Source organism: Canis lupus, chromosome 33 (genome assembly GCF_048164855.1).
Source record: "Canis lupus baileyi chromosome 33, mCanLup2.hap1, whole genome shotgun sequence".
Lineage (NCBI taxonomy): Eukaryota > Metazoa > Chordata > Mammalia > Carnivora > Canidae > Canis > Canis lupus.
Genome location: NC_132870.1, coordinates 23,393,492 through 23,406,686, shown reverse-complemented (window position 1 = coordinate 23,406,686; position 13,195 = coordinate 23,393,492). Strand labels below are relative to the sequence as shown.

The following is a 13,195-nucleotide window of genomic DNA, read 5'->3' as shown; positions in this document are numbered from 1 at the left end:
GGCTGCCCTAAGATTTTATTTATTTATTCATAAGAGACACAGAGAAGAGAGAGGCAGAGACATAGGCAGAAACATAGGCAGAGGGAGAAGCAGGCTACCTGCAGGGAGCCAGGTGTAGGACTCAATCCCAGGACCCCAGAATCACGCCCTGAGCCAAAGGCAAGTTGCTCAACTACTGAGCCACCCAGGGGCCCCTGTATGCTTCAATTTATATAAATTTTTAAAATTTGCTCAAAACAGTATGTTATCAATTTTTAAGGCAAAAAAATTAAAACAATATTGTTATAATTTTATAATTAATATTTTATAACTACATAATTCAAAATTCTAAACTTCTTAACGGCACTTAACTCTTAGAATATTAATCTGAGTGAATTATTTCCTCACCAACTCTAGGGACTTCAAGTATAGAGACAAAAATAATTGCTTGGATTTTCTTCAAATTTCAGTAATAAAGTGAGAGAATTTCAAATATTCTTATCAGGAGGACTACCAGATTCATAAGGCACCCTACTCTCAGTGCACAAAAGATGTAATTTACAGATTGTTTGACTTCAGATGAAAGATTCATAGCAGACATCATTTTAACAATAACAACAACTTTCTAAAAAAAGAAGCAGCTTTACAGAAACAGAGAAGAGGCAAGTATTTGAGAAATATAGGTATTCTGGTCCAAATCTTCTTTTCCTCCAAAGAAAAAAAAAGAGAGAGAGAGAGAGAGAGAGAGAGAAACTCATTCAAACTAGCTCACCTAAGAAGAAGGGAATTGTAAGAATACCGCAGCCATTTATGGGGATCAGATCAGAAAAACGAATACAGCTGGGTGTTACCGGGCCTGGCAATGGAAAGTCCAAAACTAAGATCACCTCTCTCTTTCAATCCTCCTCAATTCCTCAACTCATCTTTCTAATCATCCATCGTGGACAAGAGTCCACTGGCTGTCATCTCCTATTGTGGGTCATTGAACATTACCCTTCCACTGACAACAGTCTCATTCTCTGTTTTGAAAGGAAAGGCTTCATTAAGTCCAACAACTCTGTAAAAGCCACACAGCACACACATCATTGGCCAGTAAGCAAAAGCAACAAGCTACTTCTGAATTTAGTGCCTGTTCTTGACCCACATGACTGTATCCAGGAATATGAATGATACAGAGTTTTATCCATTTCACAGGGGTATGGACAGGACATGATAAAGAATGAATCTCTGGTCCATAGATAAGTGCCTGAAGTAGAGGAAGTTCTAAATCTTTATTGAAAAGTTATGAGAGAAAAAAAAAAAAGTTATGAGAGAATTAAGGAAATTATCTCATTAACTGAAATGAGGGTAGAATTTTGCTTCAATTTTATCTCACTGACTTTCTCATTAGTGACTCAGTAGTTCACTAATTGTACTAAAAATCCAGTTGTCTTCTGAGATTGTATATCAGTCTATTAAATCTAAATAAAAGGAGATCAACCAATGAGAAAAACATGTAAATCCTAGAGATTCTTCACACAGTTCCAAGAAATACTCTACAGTTTGTCATTCTAGTGACATGATTTTTATAGAATCATACTACATTGATATGGTATGTTTCTTCCTCACGTCTTTGATGTGGATGTTTCTCCACTTTCTGTATCCTCCCTAAAAAGATACAATGACCTAGAAGTTACAACTTTAATAGTTTAGAAAGGTTCTTATAGGAAATGAAATAACACGATGAATTATTACACACTTTCTTCTAATTATACTGAATACTATAACTTCTTATTCAAAGTAGGTGCTAATCTTCTGATGATCTCACTTATCAAAGTAATGTGATATCCGTACCATATGAATTCAAAGTAGTAATAAATGCAGTCTTAAAGGCCAGAATTTCAAGTGGTCTTGCCATTATGCTATTTTTCTGAAAGTTAGGCATGATCCTACCTATGGCTAAATTAGAACAAAAAATGACAGATGCCTGGGTGGCTCAGTGGTTGAGTACCTGCCTTCCACTCAGGGCATGATCCTGGTGTTCCGGGATCGAGTCCTACATTGCGCTTCCTTCAAGGAGCCTACTTCTCCCTCTACCTATGTCTCTGCTTCTCTATATATATTTAAATAAATCTTAAAAAAAAAAAAGAAAAAGAAAAATCTTTAAAAAAAAAATGGAGTATTGTTCCTAAACAAAGGGTGAGAGTTAGTCTTCAGCATGGATCATGACCAAAAAATGAGGCACCTAGTAAATGAAATTCCAAGGCAGATACTGTTCTTGTATTTCTTAGGATGTCTTTATAAAGCAGGGCATATTAAAAATGAAGAATGGGAATTACTAATACAGAAAAACAGTAAAAAAGCTTAAAAGAAAGGAAAATATGACACACAGTGTGATAAAACATAACTTATTTTAATTAATTGGATACACAGGAAGTCTTATAAAGCCACAAGACATTGAAAAATTACTTCTCATGATTAAAAAGGGAAGTGGTCTTTCTGGATTATTTCAATGTGGAGCACTAGAAAACAACAAAGAAATTTCTGTTCAGTGGTAAATGTCTAAAGAAAAATCATTCCTTTCTTCTGAGCGAAAAATAAATACAAGAGGGGTATAATTCCATATAATATCCGATATTTTTACCAGTTGGACTATTTCAATATCTGCAGTGAACTTAGATCCATTCTTTATATTTATAACGGCAAAAAATTACAAGGCCATATTAACAACTTATTTTTATAAAATAATAACTTCTGGAATGTTTGCCCTTCCTATTCTTATTTCACAGCTATCTCCAAAGTTACTGTAAGATACCCTGTAATATATAAAGAAAATAATAAAACAGCAATGTAATCCAGGTAATCAGGTAACAGCTATTGAAATTCTTAAAACTTGTGACTCATATTTGGCAGGAATAATATCTCTTTACATTGGATTTTTTTTAAGCAAGCAGTGAATATTTTGGTAAAGTAGATTCTCCTCTTCTTATAATTCAATGAAATATCCCATAATTTTCAGTTTGATCTTTACTTTTCCACATGTATTTACAGATATATTTTTAACTGGGTCACAACTGATACTCTGTGATATAGGAAAATAAAGCATGTTCTCATTTTGTCCTATTAAATTCCCATTTTATTCTTTCCTGTAAATGTTGTAGTCTAATGCCCTTTTAATCAATTTATCCTTAGTTCTTCTCATTGTGGGTTCTTTTTCTCCTTCTCTCAGAACTATTAACCACAATATTTCCCTAAGGATATAGCAGTATCTTTCTACAGGAAGCCACACTCCTTCATTTATTTCATGTGGGAGCTTGATGGCTTCGTTCAAGTTTTCCTCCAATTCAATAGACTTTATTTTCTCAATAAAACTCTATCTTTTATATGTAAATATGACACTACTGACTGACCAATGACCTAAGAATTAAAATAATAACTAACATGTATTAAGCAATTACTATTTGCTATGGCACTCTGAAAATCACATGCACTTTCTCTTTTATTCTTCAAAACCACTCTTTCACATAAGTGTTACTGTTCACTCCACTTTTGCTTTTAAAATGGATAAATTGAGATAATGACAGATTTAGTTATTTATCCAAGATCAAACAGCAAATAAGCAAAAGAGACTGATGGGAGGCAGCCTGAGTCCAGAGGCCGTCATTAGTAGGGCATGATCACCTACGACATGTGTTCAGATTGATGTGGTGAAAAAAGGCCCTCTAATTTTCCAAGTATACATCACATACATTGCTGTTTAAGTCTGAAACCCTAAGCAATTAGGTATCATAGAATTATTCCATATTAAAATGAAATGCCCTAAGAGAGCTACCACTCTTTAAAATCTTAGCAAAAATAACCTTATTGGAATATTTCCAGCTGAAGGAGGCAAGTTTTACCAGTCACCAGAACAGATCCGGGCTATTTCTTTGGAAGGAGAAATCAAGGTTATTTTCTATGTTGGAAGACTGCAGTCAGAATAAAAAGCTTCAAATCTTCAAGAATTTCAAGACAGAGAGACCTAGACAAACTATGTCCCTCACAAATTATACATAAGCATCTAATCTAGCATATAGTGAGACAGGGTAGATGCCTTTTGTTTTTAAACTATTTAAGTCTCTTCATCAAAGGTATCAAATACTGTTAATAAAAAAATACAAAAATTATGAGGTGGGGGATATCTGTGCTTTAATAAATAAACAGTTTTTATTGAAGGTAGCAGTTGAAATGAAATTCGTTTTTAAAATTACTAGTTTAGCAATAATGCAAAGGAAGAATTTCTCATTTGGACATTCGGGGATGGTATCTAGTTAAATATAAACCAGAAAAGTACATTCTAAATGGGATTTTCATCTAATGTGCAATATTTTTACCTTGTTTTAGTACTGAGTATCCTATCTTTCCTGCTTCCATTAAAAGGCAAGTTGGATACTCATAGATCTTTCTGGTGGCACCACACACAGATGTCATTTCAATATACCATACGCCTACTGCTAGAAATATAAAGTTTTCATAGGCATGAAATTGTGCTTACCATTTTATACTCCTATTAACTACACAAATTTGGTAAGGAGATAAAGGATCGTTGGTGAAGCAACGAATAAATGATCTTCAAGTAATTGTTAGTTATGGGGCCACAGGAAAATCACTACTTGGGGCTCAGCTTTCTCTCTAAAATGAAGTTGGACTAACTTTCTCACAATGTGACACCTTAAGGTAAGCCCACCATGTTGTGGAAACACTTGTCCGAAGCAGAAAGAAAGGTCACACAAAAAAACCCTCCATGTGTTAAAGGAATCCATTAGAACTAGTTCCCCTGGAAGACTACTCATACCCACGTACTCAAGACTACTCGAAACTCATACTCATAAGGACTGGGCATGGGTTAATAACAAAAGATAGTTTCTTTTAGAGAAAAAAAAAAAATTCATTACCGTGGCCAAAGGAGGTAAATGAAACAAGTGATAAATTACCACTACTGGGAAGGACCACAGTAAATGGGGGGAAAACACATGGAAGGCACAGGAATAATCAGAATGAGCTAACAGTCGCGTCACGTGTCTCCAGTATTATTCACAGTAGCAAGTACCTCAAAGTGTTCTTGGGAATCAAGTGGGATAAAAGTCATTCTCTGGCTAAACCGTTCAATCAAGAAGTTCGAACAAACCTTCGCCCGCTCTGTTTAAACTAAACTGTTAGGCTGAAATCACAAATGTCAATATATTAACTAACATATCATATCAGGGGCTCTAATCCCCCTGTTGTCATTTAAATTGTCACAAACACACTTCCCATTTTAAGAAAGAGCAGCCTTTCAAAATTCGTAAATTGAGGGATCCCTGGGTGGCGCAGCGGTTTGGCGCCTGCCTTTGGCCCAGGGCGCGATCCTGGAGACCCGGGATCGAATCCCACGTCGGGCTCCCGGTGCATGGAGCCTGCTTCTCCCTCTGCCTGTGTCTCTGCCTCCCTCTCTCTGTGTGTGTGACTATCATGAATAAATAAATAAAATCTTTAAAAAAAAAATTCACAAATTGAAAATATACACTGGGCAAGAGAAGCAACATCGCCCTAAAAGCTGCTGGCAAGCTATGAGAGCCTGTTCAGTAAGCTCAGAGTTTCACTCCGGTTTCCTGGCTGCGTGTCTCGCTGTGGACCACGGCAGCACTCCTGCCACCCAAGTGAGGGCTTCTTCCCAGTTGCAAAACTGAACCCTTTTAGCATCATCGCAAAGTTCACAAATGCACGTTGGAAACACAGAAAGAACCGGGTACAGCCGCCTTCAGGTCCATGTGGTCCCTAAATCAAACGTATCCCACCGCTCTGACGGCTCCTAGTTCTCACGAGCGAGCAGAACCCTGCGGCGGGAGGAGGCCGCGCGGGGTAGCGTGTCCCGGAGCGGATCCAGGCGCATCCTGGCCCCTCACCCTCTCCCCGCAGGGCCGGCAGGTGCGGCGGCCCCAGGCCCCAGGCCCCAGGCCCCGGAGACGTGCGCGTCACGGTGCAGCACGCGCGAGGCTCTCAGACGCGTCCCACGGGGGCTGCGGGGGGCGGAGGCGCCGGTGGCCGCGGCTCTGCAAGGCTCCGAGCCCTGGGACGCTGGCGGCCAGCGCGTCCCGGCCGCACTGCCCCCCTCCCCGCCCCCGGGCCGCGGCGGGACCAGGGGAGGCCCCCGCAGCCCGCCCCCTCCCCCCCCGCCGCAGCGGCCCGCGCGCGCCGACACCCACCTGGGGGCGCTGGGCCGCGGCGCCCGCCCGCCCGCACCGACGCGCGGGGCAGCATCTCGGCGGCCGGAGCCCGGGCGCGGACGGCGCCGCCTCAGCTCCTTCCTGGGCGAGCTCCGGGCGGCCACCGCCCCTCGCCAGGGCTGCCCCGGCGCCTCGTGGCCGCCCGCTCCGGAAGCGCAGCGCCCGGGGACTCGGGCCACGGGGCCGCCGCCCGGCCTCGCTCGGAGCCGCGAGGAAGTGAAACTGCCCGGGGCTCGCGCTGGCCTCGCCTCGCCTCGCAGGCTGCCCTGGGTGCCCCCCCGACCCCGACCCCGACCCCGCCCCCGCCCCCCGCACCCCGGGTCCTCTGCCCCGCGCAGCTTTTCGCGCGGGGAACCTCGGAGCCACAGTACCTGTGACTTCAGGTGTCCTAGGACGGCCCCGCTCCCGCTTCCGAAAAGACACTCGCCGGGCAAGGGGAGGGAGAAACGTGCAATCCGGTTGTGCAAAGACAGAAGTAGCTACAGATACAGTTAAATTCTTTTAAATAATTTCATGTTGCTCAGACTTTGTAGGCTAGAAGCACAACTTGTAAAGCGATTTAAAATCCCGTGTAAAGTTTATTTCCTTCTCCTGCTCCAGGTCAGAACTGGGTCCAGTAAAAAAAAAAAAAAAAAAAAAAAAAAAAAAAATTGGTTGTGGATTGAAATAGGTTCTCCAGATAAGAGTACTCTGCTTCTTTGGAGATGGAAATCCTCAGGCTGTTCCCGGAGCCTTAATATAAATGTCCCTTTTTCTCTCAAGGATCTCTAAATTAGTCATTAACCTTTGGAAATTGAAAATGTTTCTGGAGATGAGATTGAAGATTTGGTAATAATTCATGGGTTAAATGTCCCTCTCCCTCTTTTAGAAAAGAAATCTAGGGGCACCTGGGTGGCTCAGTTTGGTTAAGCGTCTGCCTTTTGCTCAGGTCAAGTGGTCTTGGGGTCCTGGGATGGAACCCCTTGAGTTGGGCTTCTGCTCCGCCAGGAGTCTGCTTCTCCTCTCCCTCTGTGTGCTTTCTCTCTCTCTCTCTCTCTCAAATAAATAAAAAATCTTTAAAAAAAAGAAAGAAAAGAAATCTTTAAAAAAAAAGAGAGAGAGAGAGAGAACTGTGTAGCAACTGTTTATCCCATACAAAGTCTTTTTTAGTATCCAAAATGATGACTTTTTCACATAACTCAATTTGTTTTTATGGTTTATACCATAATGAAGAAACCTTGGAGAAATATGTGAAATGACAGCAATTTTGAAACTATCACAGTTGTAGTTTTCTGCTTTCCAGTATTTCCTTCAATGTTATTATTAACATTGAGTTGATTTTCTGTATTTGAATTAACAAGAGATTTTATCTAATTTTTGTACTGATATATTGAGAAGTGTGTTGTCTTCTATAAATACCTGTTTGCTAAGAGATCTCAGTACAATAAGGTAAAGACAAGGGGTTTGGTTTGCAGGAGACCTATAAACCTGTGGTAAATATTTTCAAAAATTCACTTCTTAGGAATGTATAAGTCTTTTTAAAACAACCCACTGGGGAGAAAATGTCCTAACTGATGCATTTGCATATATATGTATGTGAGTGTGTGCATGTGTGTGTGTATGTGTGTGTGTATAGATAGATTTTTCACAAAAGATGTTTCAACCATGGTTTCGAAGAGGAAGGGACATAAAAATGGTCCCAATTAAGTGTCCAAATCTTCAAAGACATTTCAGTTTGTTCCATAGAAATACACAATGTTCACTCCCTTTATGCACACAAAAATTTGTGAGTAAGGATAGTCTTCAGGTAGCAAATTGTATCTGTCATATGTATGGAGCAACTTTCCTGGAGGAAGAGCCTTGGACTGAAAATCAGAAGGCTACGGTTACCATCTTGACTCTCCGCTCTGTTTTCTGGGCAACCAGTGCAATTCTGAGTATTTCTGAGCCTTGGACAGTCACTAAATGAGGAAATTTAACTAATTACAATTAAATCTCTCCCAGCTATACAATTTTATGATCCTGTCATCTCTAATATACATTGAATAAAACTTAAAATACACAGGAAAATTAAGTACATTTTCAGATCGTCGCTTAGACATCTGTGTCAATATAATCCTGGTAGATGGAAAAATGAAAGCAAAAATGTGTCTAAAATTTGGGGCTGATCTTTAAAAACTGTTTAATAGGGCTTCATGCTAAAAAATACCAAGAAATCATCCACTAAAGTTCAAAAATTCTTCCAGCTTTGTTTTTGTTTTAGGCACTGAATGAAAATATAACTTCTTCAAAGTTATGAGGTAACATTTAGCTCCTTTATCTGTTTATTCTTGTGTTTCCCTACTGTTGCTGTTAACAGCTACCTTATTTTGTTGTGTATTTTATGTGCCAAACACTATGTAAGTATTTCGCAATGTTCATGTCCTTTGGTTCTCAAAATAATGTGGCTTTAACCATATTTTATAAATGAGGAATCTGGGGTTTAAAAGTTTTGAGTAACAGAGGTGAAATTCAATCCTAGATCTGTTTCCATAGCCTGTCCTCTTAATTACAACCCTCTCCTTCCTTTTAAGGTCATGTAAAGTCATTGCTAAGGATTACATGGACATCATGGGCAAGGTTATACCTATATCCATACCCAAAAGTTGCTTTTGTTTTCCTACCAACTTTCCTACAGGAAATAATCTCATGGAAATAAACATCTATATCTTTAAGAATAGTCATGAACTACACTCATAAATCATTATAATGTTGGCACTCTTTGGTTGAGGATTTGTAGACATTGTTTTCAGAAAGACAGGAAAATTGTAGAGATCACAGACACACACAAATGCTGTGGCCTAAGTCTTATGTGTATTCTAACTGCCCGTGCATTTATGAAAAGATATTTTAGAAATGTTTTCACTCATTTGGTCTTGTTTCTCAGTGTCAAGCACATCTTTAGTCACAGTTGACTTTATTTTCCTGTGCTTTCTCCCTTTAGGAAATGATACTGTCTGAAATGCTGGGTTATCTCTTGTTCCACATTTGTTCTCAGGGAAGAGGCACTTAGTAATTCTCACACTGAGATGCTTTTGCAGGCAGAATGCCACCAGCAGCATGTAATCACATATTTCTGATTTTACCAGTGTTACAAAATGACAAAAAAATGCTAGCCACAGTTGGTTTCTTGTTTCTCAATATATCAAACTCCTGGATCCATTGACTTCTTCCTTTGTATTCTTTTTCTAGCAGCACATTGAGGCCCTCAATATCATTACCCCACTCAGTGGAGATTATAAGAGCCTCATGCTGACTCTGTGTTCCAATAAATGGACATGGTTCCAATAAATGGACATGCTGTTGCCCTGTTGTAGTTGCTATGGCTGATTCCTTATGCCCTTTGCAGACTGGATGTTTTTGCTAATATTGTTGGCTTCATTTCTACTTTTAGATTCTGAATCCTTTTAAAAAACAAAACTTTTTTTCCCCCTAAAGCAGTAACCTGTTGTAAAAGTGAAATAGTATTTTGCTTCTTCATGGTCATATATTAACAGACAATTTTCCTTTTGAAGAACATGTCCAGATCTTTAGACACTGAATTATATGTTATTTTCTTTTTTTTTTAATTTTTATTTATTTATTTATGATAGTCACAGAGACAGAGACAGAGAGAGAGAGGCAGAGACACAGGCAGAGGGAGAAGCAGGCTCCATGCACCGGGAGCCCGACGTGGGATTCGATCCCGGGTCTCCAGGATCGCGCCCTGGGCCAAAGGCAGGAGCCAAACTGCTGCGCCACCCAGAGATCCCTATATGTTATTTTCATAGGATTTTAAGACACTTCCCATTTGCTAGCTCAGAACTGGATGAAATATTCAGAAGGTTTAAAGGAATTTCCTAGTCAATAAAACATTTTTTGTTGTTACTGAGAGGCTTTCCTCATTTTTTACTTTCCCCACACTTAATTATTTAATATTAATCTAATTGTGTAATGGTCTCTCTAAAGATGTCCACATTTTAATTCCCAGAACCTGTTTATTTATTACCTTACATTAAAAGGAAGATGAGGATCTTGGGATGGGAAGAGTGTCCTGAATTATCCAGGTGGGCCCAGTATAATCACAAGGGTACTTATAAGATGAAAGCAGAAAAATCAGAGAAGAGACATAGTGAGGAAACAGAGATTGGAGCAATGTGCTTTGAATATCAATAAGGAGACACAAATGAAGAAATGCAGGCAGCTTCCAAAAGATGGAGAAGGCAAAGGAATGGTTCCCTGCAGAGCCTGCAGAAGGAACTAGCCCTGCTGACACTTGGCTTTTACCCAGGTAAGATTAATTTTGAACTTCTCACTTCCAAATTGTAAGATAATAAATTTGTGTTATTTTAAGCCTCTAGGCCTGTGGTAATTTGTTATAGCAACAATAGGAAACTAACATACCAAGTTGTGGTGATAAGTTGAGTGTTTGGGGGAAATTCATTAATAAAAAATGTATATTTGTCTAAATAATATATTTATATTTTATTCATATAGAATATTCATAGCAGAAAACACATTTGTTTGAAGTACACATGGAACATTCTCCAGGATAGATCACATGTTAGGCCACAGAACAATTATTAATAAACTTAAGAATATTGAAATCATATCATGCATCTTTTATAACCATAATGGTATGAAATTAGAAATCAATTAGAAGAAAAAACTGGAAAAAAACCCGCAAACATCAAGGTTAAGCAACATGCTACTAAACAACTAAAAGGACAAGAAAGAAATTAAAGAGAAAATTAAAAATACCTGGAGACAAATGAAAATGGAAACACAATGATTCAAAATCTTTAGGATGCAGCAAAAGCAATTCTAAGAGGGAATTTTATAGCAATATTGTCCTATCACAAGAAATAGGAAAAATCTTAAAACAATATAACTTTACATCTGAAGGAACCAGTAAAAGAAAAGCAAAGCTGAAAGTTAATAGAAGGAAGGAAATAATAAAGAACACAGAGGAAATAAAGGAATTAGAGACTAAAACAATAGAAAAGATCAGTGAAACTAAGGATTGGTTCTTTGAAAATATAAACAAAATTTATGAACCTTTGAATAGTCTCATCACGATGAAGAGAGAAAGGAATCAAGTAAATAAAATCATAAATGAGAGAGGAGTTAACTGATACTGTACAATTTTTTTAAAAATATGAGTAACTATAGAGAAATTATGCCAACATATTGGACAATCTAGAAGAAATGGATAAATTCCTAGAAACATACAATCTTTCAAGACTGACTCAGAAAGAAATTGAACATCTGAACAGACTGATTATTAGTAACAAAATTGAATTGAAATTTAAAAGTGCCCAAAAAACAAAAGTCCAGCACCAAATGGATTCACTGATGAATGCTACCAAACATTAAAGAAGAGTTAGTATCTATCCTTCTCAAACTACTCCAAAAAATAGAAGAGGAAGGAAAGCTTACAAATTCTTCTATGAGGACAGCATTAGCTTAATATTAAAACCAGACAAAGACACTACAAAAAAAAAAAAAAAGGAAAAAGAAAAAGGAGATTTCAGGCCAATATCACTGGTGAACATAGATGCAAACATCCTCAATAAAATTTTTGCAAACTGAATTCAGTAATATGTTAAAAGGATCACTCACTGCAATCAAGAATTTATTCCAGGGGTGCAAAGATGGTTCAATATCCACAATCAATTAACGTGATAACAACATTAACAAAATAAAGTATAAAATCACATGATCATGTCAACAGATACAGAAAAGATATTTGGCAAAATTCAACGTCCATTTTTTGACGTCCATTTATGATAAAAATTCTCAACAAAGTGGGTTTAGAGGGAACATATCCCAACATAATAAAAGCTATATATGACAAACCAATAGCTAACATCATAGTTACTCGTGAAAAGCTGAAAGTTTTTCTTCTAAAATCAGGAATAAGACAAGGATTTCTACTCGCACCACTTTTTTTCAATACAGTACTAGGACTAGCCACAGCAATCAGAAAAGAAAAAGACAAAAAGTCAAACTGTTACTATTTGCAGATGACAATAACTGTAGACAGAAAACTCGAAAGATTCCACACACACACACACACACACACACATAAAAAAAAACTATTAAAACTAATAAAGAGATTCAGTAAAGTTATGGGATACAAAAGTAATATATGGAAATTTGTTGCATTTCTATACACTAATAATGAACTAACAGAGAAATTAGGAAAACCATCCCATTTAAAACTGAATTTAAAAAGAATAAAATGCCTAGGAATAAACTTAACTAAGGATATGAAAGACTTATACTCCAAAAAATTGATGAAAGAAATTGAAGGAGACACAAATAAATGTAAATATATACCATGCTCATGGATTAAAAGAATATTGTTAAAATGTCCATACAATCTAAAACAATCCACAGATTTAATGCAATCCTTATCAAAATACCAACAACATTTTTCACAGAACTAGGACAAATAACTCTAAATTATATGGAACAATGAAAGACTCCAAAGAGTCAAAGCAATCTCACGAAAGAACAAAGCTGGAGGTATCATAATCCCAGATAGTAAACTATACTACAGAGTTGTAGTAATAAAAACAGTATGGTATTGGTACAAAAATAGATACTTAGATCAAAGGCACAGAATAGAGGGTCTGAAAATAACCTTAGGCTATTTTGGTCAATTACTTTATAATGAAAGAAGCAAGAATATATAATGGGGAAGAGTCTCTTCAATAAATGGTGCTGGGGAAACTGGACAGCTACATGCAGAAGAATGAAATTCTTTTCTATAGCTTACACAAAAATAAACTCAAAAATTATGTGTTTATTTATTTGAGACCTAAATGTGAGGCCTGAAACCATAACCCTTCTAAAGAAAACACAGGTTTTTATCTCCTGGACATTGAATTTAGCAATATTTTTCTGGCTATGTCTCCCCAGTCAAGGAAAACAAAAGCAAAAATAAACTATTGGGACTACACCAAACTAAAAAGCTTCTACTATACAAT

The 13,195-nt window shown here is 37.9% G+C and overlaps 1 protein-coding gene across 5 annotated transcripts in view; it reads right to left on the bottom strand.

Moving 5' to 3' along the window:
- The window catches only part of BANK1 (B cell scaffold protein with ankyrin repeats 1), a 287,136-nt gene extending 280,359 nt beyond the window's left edge, over positions 1-6,777 (bottom strand). For 3 of the 5 annotated variants that reach the window (XM_072810738.1, XM_072810739.1, XM_072810742.1), the window contains exon 1: positions 6,183-6,262. In XM_072810738.1, the coding sequence (XP_072666839.1) occupies positions 6,183-6,237 (55 nt within the window). In that variant the 5' untranslated portion in view covers positions 6,238-6,262. Of the gene's footprint in view, positions 1-6,182; positions 6,263-6,574 lie in introns of those variants that run through there. The other 2 variants (XM_072810740.1, XM_072810741.1) reach the window with 2 other exon arrangements.
- Positions 6,778-13,195: the final 6,418 nt, after the last annotated feature.